Raw genomic sequence first — 19,098 nt, 5'->3', positions numbered from 1 at the left:
TCTGCCTCAGCCTCCCCAGTAGCTATGATTACAGGTGCCCACCACCACGCCTGGCTAATTTTTGTATTTTTAGTAGAGACAGGGTTTCACCCTGTTGGTCAGGCTGGTCTCGAATTCCTGACCTCAGATGATCCCTCTGCCTTGGCCTCCCAAAGTGCTGGGATTACAGGCGTGAGCCACCATGCCCAGCCTAAGAGTATGCCTTTTTGAAGACCCCATAAAAATTTTCCAACTTGCTTATCTCATGTATCTGCACTAGCTCAATTGCGAGAATGACTCCTGAGTTGATGGGTCAGTTTCCTGTTCCCACATACCTGACCTCATTCTACCTATAGGCATAAAATCAAGAGGAATTTACAACAGATGGGCTCAGGCAACAAGTTAGCCCCAGAGTGGAGCTCAGCTACAGAGGAATGCTTCACTGAAAGAACTATAAGTCCCTGAATTCGATTCAAGACTTTATCAAGTCCTACTTCAGTTAGGATCCAGTTTACTCCCCAAAGACCCATGAGTACTCTCTCAGTTACTATTTCGCTTGCCACACATATAGAAGAAAAGCAAGAAAGTTACTCTGCTGGGAAACACTGCCAAGGGGTCTTAGAAGCAAGAAAATTTGCCTATTTTATACAGGTAGTTTAAAGAGAACCACCCTTATAAATGGGTGTTTGTCCCCTTATTATTTCAGGATACTTGCAAAGCTCCTCTCCTCCAAATATGTCTCTAATTCAAGTATCACAGTGTCTAAAATTCTACCAGTAAAATGCCATTACCTAAATTAAGCACAGCCTTCTGTCTTTATGTTGATATTTCTTTAAATATCATGCCTATAGTTTTAAAATGAAATGATACTAAAGGTATATAACAACAAACAGCTGGACCTGGCTTTATCCCTTCAACTCCTCTCATTCCCCAACCATTTTCTACTCTTTTACCCATTTCTTTTGGTAGTTCCCTGTATTTCTAAATAATATAAGTAAAGTATGATTTTTATGTCCAATTTTAAAGGTTTTCTACAGACCTCTTCTTTTAGAGACGACATCTAGTTATCTTACATCCCTTGCCACTTCCCCTGACACTGTAGGACTGACAGGTCTATCCCAGCCAGGGTGACTCAGTCATTGTTTTTCATGGCCACTGCCTGTTCTTTATGATCAAGGAGGAGAATGCTTTGGAGGAAACAGAGCTTTCATACGTTAATAGGAAGTGAGTCAAAAGTCCTGCAACTGAAAGTGTGGCATGGGGTAGGGAGCATGGCCAGTCTCCTCGCTGGGGTCCTATAGGACTGGGAATGCCTACGCCTTCATACCTAATTATGTTTGCTGGATTGCGTTATAGTTCTTCGGTGTGTGGACTCTTGTCAGTTTTATATCTGTAGGCCGAGCACAATGCCTGGAATACAGAGCATGCTTAATAATGAGAGGCTTTTCATTGTATTTCTTATCAACAACACTCGTAACTGAACATAAATCACCCTTCCTCGCCAGTCAGTGCACCATACAGCTAGAATTCTTGCTTTTTGATCAGTGGAGATAAAATGAATTTCTTTTCTCCATGTTAAGTAATCAGGTTCTGATTTTCTCTTTTCTTTCTCTCTAATAGTGTTTAATGCTCTAATGCTTTCTAAGCATGAGGCATTTTCTTGAGCGCTGAAGCCTAGTATCCTCAAAGCCCCCTTCAGGGAAACCTCAGTTCCTTGTCAGTCAAGGCCTGTCACTGGCTTTGCCTTGGCCTTCTCTGGGAGAATGTCTGCTCCTTAAGTTGATGGCATACATACTATGCTCTTGGTGAAACAGAGTGAAGAGAGCCTATGCAACTTAGGAAGATCATCAAGCAAACTAGGATAAGCATTACGGGAATCCTAGAAGGAGCAAAGAAAGAAAAGGAAGAGAAAGCTTATTTAAATAAATAATGACAGAAACTTCCGAAATCTGTAAAGGGAAATGAATGTCCAGATCCATGATTCCCAAAGAGCCACAAATAGACTAAATGTAAAGAGATTTCACCAAGATACATTATAATCAAATTCTCAAAACTTAAAGAAGCAATTTTGAAAGCAGCAAGAGAAAAGCAACTTGTCACACATAGAAAACCCGTAAGACTGTCAATAGGTTTCTCCGCATAGCCCTTGAAGGCCAGGAGGGAATGGGATGATATATTCAGAGTGTTGAAAGAAAACAACCAACCAAGAATATTATACCAGGCAAGGCTCTCCTATAGAAATGGAGAAAGACTTTCCCAGACAAAAGCTCTGGGAGTTCATCACCACTAGGCCACCTTACAAGATCTGCTAGAAGGAGTTATTCCAGTTGAAATGAAAGGACGCTAACATTATGAAAACATATAAAAGTAGAAAACTCACTGTAAAGGTAAAAATGTAGTCAAATTCAGAATAATACTACAGTGGTGGTGTGTAAATCACTTTTAACTCTAGTATAAAAGTTAAAAGACAAAGGTATTAAAAATAATTGTAGCTATAATAATTTGTAAGTGGATACACAATACATAAAACATGTAAATTGTGATATCAGAAACATAAAATATGTTGAGGTAGGGAGAAATTGAAGTGTAGGATTTCTGTAGGCAGCTAATGTTTTATTACTAGAGTGCAGTGGTGTGACCTCAGCTCACTGCAACCTCTGCCTCCTGGGTTCAAGCAATTCCCCTGCCTTAGCCTCCCGAGTAGCTGGGACTACAGGCACACGCCACCACGCCCAGCTAATTTTTTGTATTTTAGTAGAGATGGGGTTTCACCACGTTGGCCAGGATGGTCTTGATCTCCTGACCACATGATCTGCCTGCCTCGGCCTCCCAAAGTGCTGGGATTACAGGCGAGAGCCACAGCGCCTGGCCTAAAATGTTTTATATAGGCATCATAGTGACTACAAAACAAAAACCTGTAGTAGATATACAAAATGTAAAGAGAAAGGAATGAAAGCATACCATTACAAAAATCATCAGATCAGAAAGGAAGATAGTAAAGGAGTAAGAAAACAATAAAGGAACTACAAACAGCCAGAAAACAATTTTTTAAATGGCAGTAGTAAGTCTTTATCTATCAATAATTACTTTAATGTAAATGAATTAAATTCTGCAATCAAAAGACAGAAGTGTCTGAATGGATATTAAAAAAAATCTATGTGCTGCCTGCAGGAGACTCATCTTAGCTTTAAGGATATACATAGGCTGAAAGTAAAGGCATGGGAAAAGATATTCCATGCAAATGGTAACCAAATAAAGAGCAAAAAAGATACTTATATCAGACAAAACAGACTTTAAGTCAACAACTTCATAAGAGTCACTATATAGTGAGAAAGAGATAAATTCATCAAGAGGATATAACAATTATAAATGTATATGTACCCAACATCAGAGTACCTAAATATTTATTAGCATAACTCAAGGGAGAAATAGCAATACAGTAATAGCAGGGTACTTCAGTACCCCATTTTCAACAATGAATAGATGACCCGGACAGAAGACGAATAAGGGAACACTGAACCTGAACAACACTCTAGAGCAAATGGACCTAGCAGACATATAGAACACTCCTTCCACCAGCAGCCGAATGCACATTTACATGTACACAGAGCATTCTCTAGGCTAGATCATATGTTAGGCCACAAAACAAGTTTTAACAAATTTAAGAAGATTAAAATATCAAGTATCTTTTCTGACCACAATAGTATGAACTAGAAATCAGTAACAGGAGGAAAATTGGAAAATCCACAAATATGCAGAAATTAAATACACACCTGAACAACCAGTGGGGTCAAAGAAGATACCAAAAGGGAAATCAGAAAATTCCTCGAGACAAATGAAAATGGAAACAACATACCAAAACTTATGGGATGCAGCAAAAGCAGTACTAGAGGGAAGTTTATAAAGAAAATGTGGTGTATATCTATATGTACACAATGGAATACTATTTAGCCTTAAAAAAGAAGGATTTCGTGTCATTTGCAACAACATGGATGAACCTGGAGTACATTACGCTAAGTGAAATAAGCCAGGTACAGAAAAACAAATATAGGCCAGGCATGGTAGATCACGTCTCTACTCCCAGCACTTTGGGAGGCTGAGGCAGGAAGATTTCTTGAGCCTGGGAGTTCAAGACCAGCCTTGGCAACATATCAAGACCCCATCTCTACAAAATTTAAAAAATCAGCTGAGCATGGTGGCATGGGCCTGTAGTCTCAGATACTTAGGAGGCTGAGGTGGGAGGATCACTTGGGCCTGGGAGATCAAGGCTGCAGTGAGCCTTAACCACTGCACTCAGCCACTGCCCCCCAACCTGGGCAACAGAACAAGACCCTGTCTCAAAACAAACCAGCCAACAAAAAAACTAACAAAAAAAGAAGAATATGCATGACCTCACTTATTTGTGGAATCTGAAAAACTTGAACTCAGAGAAGTAGAGCATATAATAATGGTGGTTACCAGGGGTAGTAGGGTGGGAGAAATGGGGAGTTGCTGGCCAAAGAGTACAAAGTTTCACTTAGGAAAGATGAGTAAGTTCTAGAGAGTTAATGTACAGCTCTAATGTATAGTTAGTAATAATACATTGTATACTTGAAATTTGCAAGAAGAATAGATCTTAAATATTCTCACCACCAAAACAAAAATAATGTGAGGTGATTGGATATACTAGCTTGACTGTGGCAATAATTTTACAATGTATTCATATATCAAAACATCACATCATAGACTATAAATTATGTAATTTTTATCTGTCAGTTATGTCAGTAAAGCTGGGTGGGGGAGGGGAGGGGCGGGAAGAAGCTGTCTCGATGTGATGGCCGAGGTGTCCTATATATCCTGAGCTCGTATTATTGCCTTTCAAATGTAAAAGCTGTAGGTGATGGGATGTCCCAAAGGTTTTAAAATCAGGAATGTCAAGATCAGATTTTGCTTTAGGAGGGCAATTTGAGGCAGCTTAAAGAGTGGATTGCAGGAGATAGAACTTGGAAGTGAGAACACTGTCGCACAAGTGCAGTGAGAGAGGAGTAGCCTCGAGCAGAACCAGTGGCAAGGGCCTGGGCTGCGGAGACCATTGGAGAGAGGGATGGGAGCCACACTGGGCTGTCACTGGGAATGGAGAGCTAGAGAGGAGAAACAACTGGCAGAGGGGGCCTGCGGAGAGAAAGAAGGTCTGAAGAAAACCTAGCCAAAAAGAGAAGGCTGGAGCCCTGGGCCGTCTGGCTTGTGGAATGAGGGGCCCGCAGGCTTCCTGTGGCAGAACCCTGGTGGCAGAGAGGTGGGCAGGTCTTCTTGCTGCCTGCAGAAGGCTTCTCAAATGCCTAACAAAGTCATGGATTTCACGCAGCCCAGCTCAGCCAAGAGAGACACAGATATCAGAGTGTTCTAGAAACAAAGCAGGGCCCCAGGGGGAAACTGCGAGGCCTAGCAGGGCAGGGAAGCCGAACACAGGGAAGAATGCCTTCTCCTTTCTCCAGAGGGAAGCTCAACGGGCCTGGGGGAGGTCCAAGGGGCACTGGCCTGTTCGGACATTGACAGCCAGGCCTGGGGTTGGTTTTATCCTTAAGCATTGTTTTATCCAGGCGCAGGCTTTTTCCCGGAAAATTTCCCCTCTGCCTCACTTTGCTCTTCCCCAGGAGTGGGCTGGGAGCCCCCTCTGCTCTGAAGCCATGCCGGGGGTCCACTCCGTGGGTGTTCGGCAGTAGCTTCTAGGGGACTGGCCAGGCGCCTCCCTGGGGCTGCCTAGGGAGAAGAGTTGTTTCTGGGGTGACGTAGAGCCTGTGTGCCAGGGCACTGGCCAGCAAGGGTAAGAACCCGGCGGGCTCCCCCAGCCTAACAGGGAGCCGCCTCTGTCACGTGCCTGCGAGGTGGGACACAAGCTGGCTTACAAGTTGGTTCGACACAGCCAAATCCGCGTGCCACATTTCCACGCTATAGAGTGCTGGTCTTCATGATTGTGCCCCTTGACATGACACAATAGGAATAAAAGCCGGGAGGCCAAGGAAAGGCCCTCTTTGGGGGTGGGGGCGCGGCGGCATGTGACCCTCGCCGCTGTGGGGAAGACCCGCCTTCAGGACGGAGCGCCAGCGGTGCAGAGGCCGCCTGGGACTGCCCGGAGGCCGGTGGGGAGCGGGCCAGCGAAAGCCCGTGCGCCCTCAGAGCCGGGGAAGGCGCGGGTCAGGACCCGGGTTCGCCTGCAGAGGCCGGGCAGCGCTGCAAGGCGTGGGGGCGCCCCCGCCCGGTGGCTCCGGGGCTGGTGCGACCCTGGGCACGCCGGGGCCGGGGCCGGAGCCGGGGGTCGCGGCGGCCGGAGAGGGGGAGGAGCCGCGCGGCCCCGCCGGCGCCCCACGAGCCAGGGAAAGTGAAAGGGCGGCGGGGCCTCCCGCGCGCCGCTCCAGGAAGTCGCGAGCAGGAAGCGCCCGCGGCGGCCGGGCCCGGCTGCGGTGCGCGGGCCTCGGCGGCGCAGGTGAGGCGCGGGGCCGGGGCCGGGCCGGGAGGCGGGGACCCCCAGCCCCACCGCCCGCACCTGCGGGGCCATCGGCGCTCGGGCGCCGCAGCCGCTCAGCACCTGCGGCTGCCGCAGGGAGCCGGGCGCGGGGCCCTGCGCACTCGGAGCTCGGCTCCTTTCCTCCTTCCTTTTCTTTTTTGGGGGGGTAAGTCGGGGCTGGTTTGGATGTTTTCGGAGAGCTGGGGACGGTCTCAAGCTGTTTTCGCGGAGGGAAGTCTTTGAAATACGACATCTAGAAGAGTAGCCCTAGGCGACAATGCCGGGCGTTCCCGGACCGGGGCAACGCTGGGATTCCGGGGAAGTGGAGGCAGAGGGAGCGGGCACAGGGCCAGTAGCCGCTCCACGGAGTCCCCGGCAGGGGCGAGCTTAGCTGTCCTGCCGGGTCCCCTGCCCACCCCGGCCCGGGCCGCGGTGACAGCTGAGGGTCCAGAGAGCCGGCAGGAGGGGACCCTGCGCATTGTCTGCCGCGATGGGGACGTGGGCGTGCCCGCGGAATTCACCTCCTCCGGGGACCAGCCGCCCAGGGAGGAGCCGGCACAGAACGCTGGCTCGGAGCGCTGGCACCCTGGGCCTTTGCGTTGTCTGTCGGCTGAGCAGCTGGTTCCCGGAGCCCGTGGGCCTCCTGGCCAATGCGAGTGACAGCGACCTTCTGGGTTTATAATAAAGGGCTTGACGCGCCGCAAAGTCCCCTAGCCGCTGGCCACCAGCCTTCCAGCCCTTACGGCCCACGCTGCGATCCTGGTGACCGAGAAGGTACGTACAGTCTCAGGATTTGCATTTGAACGAAGGGTACTGGCCAAGCCCCTTACCACCCCCACTCCCCGCCAACACCCCAGCCCGCGGCCCCAGTTTTGAATCTCCAAAGGAGGAATTGCTAAAACCTGCGCTTTCCTGGTCTCCCTTAGCTTTTTGCCTGGAAGGTGCCTGCCTGCCTGCCGGCCTTTGAACTTAAATTGTCTGAAGTTGTGTAAGTGAATACATATTTTAGACTCCCCCCCGGTGTTTCTTTATTAATCCCCTTTTAGAGCAAGCTTGAAAACCTCTGGCTCCAGACCTGTGATTCACCAAGTCATTTTGAAACTGCATTTACACGTTCTGTTTCATGCAGCCCACCTGTGATGTTCTGTTTGTTGGGGGTTGGGGGCAGGTGGTGCAAATGTAATTCAGGTTCCTTGTACTTCAGCCAAGGGGAAAGAGATAGTGACCATTTCATTCATCTTTAATATGGAAAGCGCCTTTAAAAGCAAAAAGCCATAGAAAGAGCACACTCTGGACAGGAAGTTGTATTCTATGTCTTAATTTAAAAAAAGTAAAAGAAAAATGCATGAAAACTTTTGTTTTGCATTTCTCACCCATCTTTGCCTGTAAAGTGAGACCCAGTTTTAAAAAAAAGTCACGAAGTAGATTATTTAAAGTATCTATAGGGCCACTTTGATTACGTGTAATGGCACCTCAGCCCTAAAAAGACTGTTGAACCTTACTCCTGCTATTGCTCACTTCCTATCCTCATTATTTGAGCCTCTTCAGATTACTTGGAACCTTCTAGGCAGCACAGATCACAAGTGGGTGGGTCTGGGAGTGGAGCTTGTGAATGTATCTTTCCCTCAGCTCATTCCGTTTTACAGTTGCCTAGGGTGGGTTTGTTTTTTCAAGAGATGGGTATAAAACCATGTGTCTTTCAGGGTTTTTTCTTTTTTTTTTAACTTTCAGTTTCAGGGGTACATGTACAGGTTTTACAGGTTGTAATAAAGATGCTCTAATGGGCTGTTTCCTCAGTTACTATCTTTTTTATTTTTTTAAGACAGGGTCTCGCTGTGTTGCCCAGGCTGGAGTGTGGTGGTGCAATCTCAGCTCACTGCAACCTCCACCTCCTGGGTTCAAGTGATTTTCATGCCTCAGCCACCCGAGTAGCTGGGATTACAGGTGTGCACCACCATGCCCAGCTCATTTGTGTATTTTTGGTAGATACGGGGTTTCGCCATGTTGGCCACACTGGTCTCGAACTCCTGGCCTCAAGTGATCTGCCTGCCTCTGCCTCCCAAAGTGCTGGGATTGCAGGCGTGAGCCACCGTGCCCAGCCTAAGTTGCTATCTTTGACAGTGCAATGAAACTGGACATTCTGCCGCTTTTCCTCCCTGGAATGGTAAGTTCCAGGGGCACCTGTAGAGAGTGACTTTTTAAAAAAAGTATCTCTTCTTTTTATGTACTTGGGCTGTGCGCCAAAAACTGGGTTTAAACCAAGTGATTTGTTCCCATTCTGCTGCCCTTTCTCTGCAGGGGATGGGCAGGAGGAAGAGTGGCTGGAGGGAGGAGGTGGCTCAGAGAAACAGGACAAACTGGAATCTGCCCCACTTATCCAGCTGACCCAGGCGAGCCGCCTAGCCTCATTTTTCTCCCTTGTGAAATGAACGCCCTGCCTCTTCAGGGTGGTCACGGGGCTCAAATGAGAGCGTGTCAGTCATGGTTGGTGCTTCCAGAGGTCTTGACCCACTGGAAATGAAGTGGTTTTCTGTGACGCTGCACAGGCTAGGGAGGAAGGGCCTCATTAGTTGAGCTCTTTAACATCCCAAATGTAAAATCACTGTCTTTGCACATCTTAACTGCACTCACTATGAGAATTTATAGCACTCTTTTTTCACCCATTTTACAGGGAAAAGAATTCATCCTTGTTTTAAAAAGAAATCAAAGAGGTTTTTTTTTCCCTCTTGACTTGTCAGTGCTTTCTGGGCCTTTGATGTTGTTGTCACAGGTGTTATCAGAGTTGGAGGTTTTTTATTTATTTCGTAGATGGCAGTGGAATGTTTCCAGACACGCTGGACATGGAGAAGCGGCACTTGAGGGGAAGGTGTTTGCTTCTGACCATCTGTTTCCAGACACTGGTGAACCCAATTCTTTACTCTGAAGCTGTCATCACAAAGTCATTTCCCAGAGTAGGTCCAGACCCAGACTGGAGCCCACCCATTTGGAGCAAAAGATTGCTTAAATCTAGAGGTTTGAGCAGACGTAGTTTTGAAGTCTTTGTGGCTGTTCATTCAACATGAGTTTCTTGAGCACGTGGTCTGTGCTGGGTTCTGGACAAGGAGATGGAAGTAGGACCTTGCCCTGCAGTCCTGGGCCTTCCTCTTTTGAATTTACAGTGAGGATAATATCAGCTAGTGTTTGTTGGGCATTTACTACATACCGGGCCACTTACCAAGTGCTTCCCATAGGTTATCTCATTGCGTGTTTATAACAGCATAGATGCCATCATCCCCATTGTTTAGCCTGGAGGGAGAGGGAGCAGAAAAGTTAAGTGACTTGCCTCAGCTTACACAGCCCAGGGTCAGCCTTGGAACAGGAGGTATTGAAGTGGGGTGAATCCCACCTGTTCAGGCCCTGGAGGACCTACCTAGGAGAAAGGTGTAGTTCTGACTGGAGCAGACAGAAGAGATGAGGGGCGGCTCCTGGGACGAAAGCTCAGCGGGGATTTTGAATCTTTTTGTAAAAGGTGGTATAAGGGAAAATCCTTGGAGAATGTGCATTTTAGGAAGCTCACTCTCGAGGGAGGCAAAAGTGAATGTGGGGAACTGATTGGCTTTGGAGGACACAGTGACTCAGGAATGTCATGAGTTTGATGTTGGCATGGGAGACCGGGCCTGCCTGCTGTGCTGGGCCCCCTCTCAGTTCTCAGGCCTCCTTCCCCATTCCTTCCTATATTGCTCTGCCTTCAGCCCTGAGTTCATAATCAGGTCATTTTCTATGACCTCTGAGGTGACCACAGAAGATGAAAATTGAAGAGGCAGACAGAAGCAAATTCATTCCTCCTTTGGATTTAAATGGCAAAGTCACAATTAAATAATTGGTTTGATCTGCCCTCTTGTCTAGGCCGACGTTTCTCTGTCACTATGGTTCAAAGGTGACCTGGCCCACAGGGGTGGAACTGAGCCAGTCCAGTGCCCTGGCATGCCCTGGTATCTGGGCACATAGCGTGGCTGCTGGACACATATTTGGTTTTGTGAATGGGTTGATCTCTAGATGCCTCCCAGATAGAGATGAGTTTCTTGGTTCCTTTTTATCCACCATCAGAACGTTGTTTGAAATTCATTTCAGGGTTCTCAGAACAAACCGCCTCGAGGGCAGATACTCCACCTCATTCCACCTCTTCCTAGTAACACTCGTGGTGGGGACCCCTGCTTGTATCAGATGTCCAGCTTTGATCAGGACGGGGTACTGCTACTGTACATGTGTGTGGTTACTTCTGCCAGTAATGCTGAATGTGTGAATGTCAGGACACTGGACTCTGAATGCCTGTCCTCCTCCTCGTAGAGAGCAGAGCCACTGCCAGAAGGAAGGGGACAAGACCCAGCAGGATACCTTCTTTCCACGCTTTCCAGCCTGTGGGAGCGGCAGGGGCAGCAGAGGGAACCTGGAGCCAGGATTAATGACCCATTTATGAAGCATCTTATTCTGCGACCGAGGCTGTGTGGTCAGTGGCAACGTAAATGGCTCAACTCCCCGCTGGCATTCGCTTCATCATCTCGTTCTCCAGGGATCAGTGGTGAGTCCTGGCGGGGCAGGCCCTTGGCATGGAGCTGTGTATAAGTGAGGGCTACTGTGCAGGTAGTTGTGTTGCCCCAGTTTCATTATAAAACACATAAAACTTGAATCACTGACCTCGCCCATAACCGTTGAATTGCTTACTGGCAGTGGAAGCCATGACCCAGAACAGCGCTGAGGTGTCCTTTGCCCTTGGTACTGGCATTGTCAGATAGTGTTTGGGCTTCCGCGTGGTCTCCAGTGGTTTCTGGAAGAATCATGGTCCCTACAGAAAAGTGACCACAGACTACCAGCAGGGTTAGCAAACGACTGTGGTGAAATAAGCACATAACTTGTATGTAAGTTACACAACTCAGCTCAGATGAGTGGCCTCGCTGGGGCAGAACTTTCAGAGAGAAAATGAAATGTTCTGGTGCAGCTCAGAATGCCGCTTTCTGTTCAGAGAGCACCTCCCCTTGCGTATTGTGAGAATCCTCCTCTTAGGTAGCCTCATTAATTCCATTCTCCTTGAAGAAAACAGTTGACAAGCCCAGAGTCTGAAGCTGGCCTCCCTGGCCTCTAACTTGTCCTGCTGAACTCTTCTGGGAGAGGAAAAACTTTGCTTCTACCCTCGTAGGTTCTGTTTTGGGGGAACTGGGAATTAAACTGACAAAAGACAGACTAGCAAGAGAAAAGACAGATTTCACCACTTACGTACAAGAGGTCATAGAAAAGTGTCCCTCAAAGGGGCATTTAGAATTCTGGGCTTATGCGCCGTCCTTCACAGGGGAACGGGAGTGGGAGAAGGGCACTTGTGGGCAAACAAATGGCTTTTTGGAAAGACAAGTGGGCCCTCAAGAGAACAGATGGGCGATGTGATAGTTTTGTGACCATTCCTGTTTCAGTGCAGTGTGGAGGCTTCTCATCTCCAGTGGTAAGAGTCCAGCTTCCCTGGCTGCTTCTTGGGACAGAATTTATAGCAGGTGGATTCTTTTGAATTCTTTTGGGGAACTCTGCTTTTCAGTAGCTAAGAGAATTCAGGAAGGCAAATGCCTTCTGCTCCAAATGATTTTGATGCCACAGCGGCGGATTCTGGGCCTATTCATCTCCTCCGCGCCAACCTCCTGGCAGCCCCCAGCCCTGCGCAGCTTCTCAGCCCTGCTGGTTGGTGGAGCATCCACAGGGTGTCTCAGGTTTGACTTGAGGGCATCTGTGTTCTTCAACCAGATTGCTTCTCTTCTTGACTCATTTCGTGTCTGCTGTGAGTCTAGCCACAAGTGCCTGAACAATTTGGTTTTATTTAGTGAGTGTTTAGCTTCTTCATTTTGTAAGTTTATTTTGATATAATTTCAAACTCACGTAACTTACTAACATCTGTAAGAAGTTCCTGTAGAACCACTGTATGTCAAAGATCAACATTTAGCCTCATCTGCTTCTCTCCCTGCCCCTCCACAGTGTGTGTGTATGTGTGCGTGCATGTGTGTAGATGTATGTTTGTACACACACACTTGTCTGAACCACTTGAGAGTAAGTTGCAGACATCATACCCTTTTATTTGTAAATACTTCCGTGTGTATTTCCTATAAAGAAGACATTCTCTTATAAAACCACAAAACCACAGCAAAAAGATCAAAATCAGGAAATTTAACACTGATAAGATACTGTTATCTAATCCACGGTCCATGTTAAAAATGATATCAAATATCGTCAAATATCTGTGATAGCATTTCTTCTTCTGTTCAGGATCTAGTCAGGTTCATACATTGCATTTAATTATCCTATGGGTCTAGTCTCTTCATCTGGCACTGTTCCTCGGCCTTTTTTCATCTTTTCTGACCTTGACTTTTTTTCCTTCTTCTGAGACAATGGCCTTGTTATGTTTCAAGAGTTCAAGCCATTTATTTTATAGAATGTGCCACATTTTGACTTTGTCTGTTATTTCCTCATCCTCATGATTAGATTCAGGTTATGTGTTTTTTACAGAAATCCCATAGAAATGAGGCAGCTTTCTCTTTACTGGAAAAGGAGTTACAGACATGGGAAGAGGGAGGGGAACTGGAAGGAACTGAGTGGGGCTGGATTGGAATGAAAGGTCTCGGGATAAACTGATGACGGTCAATATAGAAATAGAGAAGGGTGTGTGTGTGCATGTGTGTGTGAATGTGTGTGTGTGTGTGTAAAATGCACCCTGCTGGGAGGTCCTGGGAACATTCATAGCACTAAAGTGAGCACACTTTGGTCTGGGATCTTGGTTTCTGCATGGCATCTCCCACTAAAAGGAGTCAGGAGTCCTCAGAGACCTGGCCAATGCCAGGACTGGGGCAGGGCAAGGAAAAGATGAGCCAGGAACATCTTGTGCCAGAAAATAAGGAAGTGCTTACAAAGGTACTCTGACTTGTCAAATCTAGGACAATCTGAGATTTACAATAAATGAGACTCATTGTGAATGATAGCCCATTGAATAGCATAAGACTCTGGCGAGTCCTACTGATGTAACTGAATAAGTAGGAGAAATGCACGCTCTCTGTACAGTGGACACTGGCTGCTAGGTGGAGCGGGGATGTGGAGCCACTGCAGGGTGCCCAGCGCAGGGAGAGAACACCAGTGGATGCACTCCATGGGGCGGCAGCTTAAGGAACAGGATATCTGCATCATCTCAGAGCAGGTTTCCAGAAATTCCATATTCATTACTTAGAGGGAAACGTAGTCGTTTCACTGAGGGACGATGAGGCAGACAGCACTTTAACCAAGGACCAACGTCAGTGTCACTGCCGTCCTGCGCCTCCTGACAGGATACTCTGAACAGGACATGGCATCGCTTCTCTGTCTGGTTTCCTTGTTTCTGAAGTGAGGATGTCTTTGGACTAATTTCTGCACCAAATATCACTCAGTAATTCTCAAAAGCATTTCTTTATTCCTTATTTGCATATGATTGAGGTAATAGCACTCAAACAAGGTGACAGATATTTTGCGGAAGCCTCTCACCCTAAGCAGGCTGCCGTCCGCCTGAGAACACGTGGTCTTCGAAACCATCTCTGAGGAGGCTCAGAGGGGCACCCCCATCTGGGGCTGTCGTTGCTGAGACCTGCTTTCTTGCTAGAAACGTGGAATTTTTTGTATTGGTGGAAGCCAGGCATGCTGTAAGTAGTCATAACTGCAAAAAGTAAGCCGAACACTGAGGAGCAGATCGATTAGATCATTTTTTTATTGTATTTGTTTTATATTCATAAGTCTAAACGTAACACAAAACAAAAATGAAAGGATTATATTAGCCTCCTGGGGCGGCTGTAACAAGGGACCACAAGTTGGGTGTCTTGAAACAACAGGAATTTACCCTCTCACATCCCTGGAGGTCAGAAGTCCAAAGTCAAAGCGTCAGCAGGGCCACCCTTCCTCTGCAGGCTCCAGGGACAGACCCTCCTTGCCTCTTCCAGCTCCTGCTGCTGCTGCAGTCCTTGGCTGGTGGCTGCATCGTGCCAGTCTCTGCCTGCGTGGCCACATGGCCTCCCTTTCTGTCCATCTCCGAGTCTTTGCGTGGCCTTCTGGTGAGGACATCAGTCATTGGAATTAGGGTTCACTCTATCTAATATGCCCTCACCTTAGCTAATCATGTCTACATGACCCTGTTTCCAAATAAGGTCACATTCTGAGGTTTTGGGTGGACATGAAATTATGGGGGACGATATTCAACCCAGTACAAAATGAATAAAAGGAAACAAATATCATCCAAAACATCTGCTTTATAAACGATAAAGAAAATGTAGATAGAATTACAAAATAAGAAAGGACTTCGGGAGGGCTATTTGGCTTCTGGGGGTTTGAGTCCATCCATGCTGCAGAGTGAAGCGTCTGCCTACCCAGAGGCCAGGCATGTCGGGGTGACCACCAGCAAGGCAGCGGCCCGAGTGTGGCTGCCGCGGTATAGCAGTGGCCATGGGAGCTGAAGTCAGACCTTTCAAAGAGGAAAGTCCAGCCTCTAGCCACTTCCTCCCCCATCCCCAAGCCCCGGGTCCTAAGTACAGAAGATGAAGAAAATGAAGGAGGAAAGACGAATTTGCAAATAGAAGCAGAGTTGGTCTGACACCAGCTAAATAAATCTAGGGTTTTCCTCTTCAGTCTTTAGGAACATTCCAGTTTCCTGTGTAAATGGACCCTTTACCCAATTCTACAGGACGGCTTCTCAGGCCGGTTACACTGTGGCAGTGACTCTTCCCAAAGGGGCTCACTCATTAAGGCGTCTCCCTCCACACAAGGCTGAACTGAAGGTTCCAGAGGCATGTGCTGCCCCCTGTGTGCTCCTCAGTGTTCTCAGGGCATCTCTGGGTGTGTGCTGTGAGCACCAGCCGGGAGTCATCCCGCAGAGGAAAGCAGGGGCCCAGAGCACATCCCCAGGGCCTGATCACCCAAGCAGCCCTGACCACCGGGAGTGTGGTGGGTGTCGGGGCGCCAGCACTCTTCAGACCTCAGCCCGACAAAGGGAGACAGCCTTCCTTCTGGGCTGTCTGGGTGGTGAGTGGAGATGTGAGCCCACAGCCCATAGGGCAGAACTGCTGTTCTCAAAATCCTTCCTAGCTGGGTGATAGCACCTATAGAACTGGCGCTGTGGATGGAGAATCCTCAAGGGTGCAGGAGAGATGCTCCATGGACTTGTCTGAGACTGACTGGGGAGGTGCTGGAGGGAACTTGGCCTGAGAACTTTGTTCACACGTTTTGAGGACATTGGAGAAGGAAACCCTGTACTCCAATGAGGGCTGATCAGGGTCACCCATCAGCCTTACTTGCCCTAGTCAGCTGAAGCAGGTGGGGTGGAAGTGACCAGTTTGTCAGGCTGTGGGCTGGACAAGTGAGCATTGAGGGCCAGTAAAGCCCAGTGGCCTGGAATCTTCCTGCACCGGCAGTTGGAGGCGCGAGAAGCAGCGGTGGCCTAACAGAGAGCTTCATCCGAAGCGCTGAGGCTTTCTTTCCTGGTCAGAAAGGATGGTTTTCAGAAACACGAGGACAGAAGCCTGGGCTTCTGGAGCAAATCCACTGGACCCACGTAGCCTTTGTTCTTTGGGCTTTGGGATAAACGACATGCTCGTCTTTTAGAGTTTCACTTTTTCCCCATTTGGCCCTTGCCATGGGCTTGGAGAGGAAGAATTGAAGAAAGGCCATTGGAAGATGGTTCCCTGATGAAAAAGAGAGCGCTGGGGAATTTCTGTCTTCAGTCAGCAGGTATTCTGCAAGTTGGTTTGGTTTGGTTCGGTGCCTTCCCCTACGGCACAGGCATTCCAAAGGTGGTGGTTTTGAGTCCCACAGAGCCACCAACCTTTCTTTCCCACCTGAAATATGGTCTTTTTTTTTTTTTTTTTTTTTTTTTAAGAAAAATCTGGAAGTATCTATTTGAACTCTACTTTAGCTGGTAACCAGAGAAGAAGGCAGCTCTGGGATCCTAGGATTTTAGTTACTTGTGGAAAGCTTCCCTCAGAGTAAATCACAACCTTAAAAATGTAGATGCGCAGCTGGGAGAAGCGACCCCTTATCCCAGGGCCTCCCGGAAACGCTGCCTGTCTTTGTCCTGTGTAGGACGCCGCCTTAGGTAATTATTGATTCAGGTTGTTGGTGGCACCATTTGAAGTCATTGGTCTTCCCAGGCCACAAACAGGACAGGTTCTCCAGGGGAGGGAGGTGTGCCTAGGACACAGAAGAGCTGCCACTCGCCTTCCGCTCCTGTCAAATACTTCTTTCTCCCAACACATTTTGTTGCCTCAAAAAGTATTTTTCTATGCGGTGGTTGAGACTCTTAGACTGAAGTTGCCCTTTGTCTTCTCTCTAAGGCACCTTCTTTTCTTCTTTCTTCCTCACACTCATGCTTACTCTTTTGGCTGCTTTTCTCCCAGCCAAACTGAGTGAGGGGCTTTGTGCCAGTGTTTCTGTCATTGGCCTATTGAGAGCCTGCCAGCGTCCCTGACTTTTTCTCTTTGAGGGCTGTGAAATATTTATATGTCTGCCTTGCTTGTGTGCTTCTGAAAAGTTGCGTAGAAACCAAAGAGCCAAAAATAAATATGATCTTAATTGCCCAGGATAGCAGGCTACACAAGAAACTTGTGGTTAGTTTTGTTGTAAACTAAACATTTCATCGTCCTTGTTATTGCTTTGTAAACTCAAGTGTGCATCTTGAGTCCCAGGTTTCCCTTTGGTTATGGTTTTTTTAAATAAATGAAGGTTTTTGATGTTGTGACGTAATAAGAAACATGCGTTTGGTCTCTGGCCCAGGCTCGTAGCACACAGCTCCTGAGTGCTGAGTATCTTTTTGTTTGCTAATGAGGTGACTATGGCTGGGGCTCCAGGACAGCCTCTTGGGGGACGGGTTGCCAGGGCAACCGATCACGTGATTAGAGGTTGGAACTCCACCCGTGGACCTCTGGGGAGGGGAGGGATCCCGCAGAGGTGGAGTGGATCACCGGTGACCGGTGATCTGCTGGATCATTCCTGTATAATGAGACCTCTACAGACTTCCTCAAAGACAGGGTTTGGGGGGCTTGCAGGCTGCCGAGCACGGGGAGGTTCCCAGAGGGTGGAGTCCTGGGGAGGGCACAGCAGCTCCAAGCTGCCTGCCCCATCCCTCGCCCTGTGCATCTCTTCATCTGTGTGTATTCTTTGTGACATCCTTTATAAAAACCAATAAATGTGTCTCCCTGAGTCCTGTGAGCTGCTCTGGCAAATTAATCAAACCTGAGGAGGGGTTCTTGGGAACCATGCTGAGAGCCAGTTGGTCGGAGGAGCAGGCCACAATCTGGGGCTTGCCGTTGGCATGTGAGCCGGGGCAGCCTCAGCCGGAGCCCCGCCCTATGGGGGCTGATGCTGACTCCTGAAGGACAGCGTCAGAATTGAATTCACTTAGAGGACACCTAGTGTCAGCTGGAGAATTGCTTGGTATATGGGGCAAACCCCTACACATATGGTGTGAGAAGTGTGGTGTGTGGCGTGGTGTGCATGAGGGTAGGAAAAGCAGTCTGGTTTTTCCTGTCTCTTACGGTGTTTAGTTTCCATGTGGACAAAGCAAAAGTGGCAATATTTTTGAATGTTCCAATATTATAGTGACATAAGTAATATTGATAGTTGCTGTGGAACTGAATGAATAATACACAGCGTAAGAACATTTCAGAACACAGTGACATGTATTCCTAACATAACTTCTGTTATTTCATGTCATCCTCTCCCACTGTTTTGTGTTTCAGGTACAGAGCCTTCATTTTTATTTTGACATTTCTGCTGTATGCAAGTTTTCACTTATCTCGAAAGCCTATCAGCATAGTTAAGGTAAGAATCATGAAAGCACTGCCTGTCGCCTCTGTAAGGAGTTGGTCACTTGAAGGGCGTGTGGGGCAGAGGGTGGGGATGGCAGCAGATGTGCAGGAAAACAGATGATTTAGAAACAAGTTCTTCTGCTGCTTTGGCTTTGCAGTTTCCCTTTCCTAAAATTGACATTTTTTAAATGCTTTTTGGATTTATACTTTCAGAGGTTGTAGACTTTTAGTTATGTTAGTTGACAGTTCCAGAATCTGAAAGCTTAGCTAAATATTTGTTTTATCTTGTGTGACTGTTCCTTCCAAATGTATCCAACCTTAAGTGGTTCCCCAAATTCCAGCTCTTCATGCTATCTGACCCCAGGTCTGGCCGCGGAGGTGGCTCTCCATTATTCTTGGAAAGCTGTGTTTTTGTTTTGATCCAACCCCGGGTCTGGCTGCGGAGGTGGCTCTCCGTTGTTCTTGGAACGCTGCATTTTTGTCTGAGTGATGGGTGCGCAGGAAGTTGTTAAACAGGTGTTCCACTAGACTTTGAGAAAAGAAGATTAAAGCAGACAAGACTACATAAGCACCAGTTATAACCTGGAGAAAAGCAGGAAGAATTTTCTTACCCTCGCTGGGATTACGTCACCCTGCCTGTAGACCATCAGGGCCTGAGAGGCATTTGAGTCTCTATCGTAGAAGGAATGAGGAAATCATCCACTGAAGGGGTGGCCTGCCCCTCCACACCTGTGGGTGTTTCTTGGATTTTCTCCCAGGCATCCACTGCCAGAGACAGCGCATTCACAGCCCGACGGCCCCTCGCTCACT

The 19,098-nt window shown here is 47.7% G+C and overlaps 1 protein-coding gene across 27 annotated transcripts in view; it reads left to right on the top strand.

Moving 5' to 3' along the window:
* The window catches only part of SLC37A1 (solute carrier family 37 member 1), an 82,819-nt gene that overhangs the window by 8,969 nt on the left and 54,752 nt on the right, over positions 1-19,098 (top strand). For 6 of the 27 annotated variants that reach the window (XR_013414810.1, XR_013414807.1, XR_013414811.1 and 3 more), the window contains exons 1-4: positions 6,303-6,442; positions 7,151-7,237; positions 10,790-11,021; positions 18,220-18,301. Coding sequence is in view for 18 of the 27 variants with exons in the window: in XM_077995588.1 (XP_077851714.1) it covers positions 10,966-11,021; positions 18,220-18,301 (138 nt within the window). In the remaining 9 variants the exon portion in view is untranslated. Of the gene's footprint in view, positions 1-6,263; positions 7,238-7,389; positions 7,452-10,789; positions 11,022-18,219; positions 18,302-19,098 lie in introns of those variants that run through there. The other 21 variants (XR_013414808.1, XR_013414805.1, XR_013414809.1 and 18 more) reach the window with 8 other exon arrangements.

The sequence above is a fragment of the Macaca mulatta genome, chromosome 3 (genome assembly GCF_049350105.2).
Source record: "Macaca mulatta isolate MMU2019108-1 chromosome 3, T2T-MMU8v2.0, whole genome shotgun sequence".
Classification (NCBI taxonomy): domain Eukaryota; kingdom Metazoa; phylum Chordata; class Mammalia; order Primates; family Cercopithecidae; genus Macaca; species Macaca mulatta.
The sequence above is the reverse complement of the archived record's forward strand: the minus strand, read 5'-3'. Positions and strand labels throughout refer to the sequence as shown.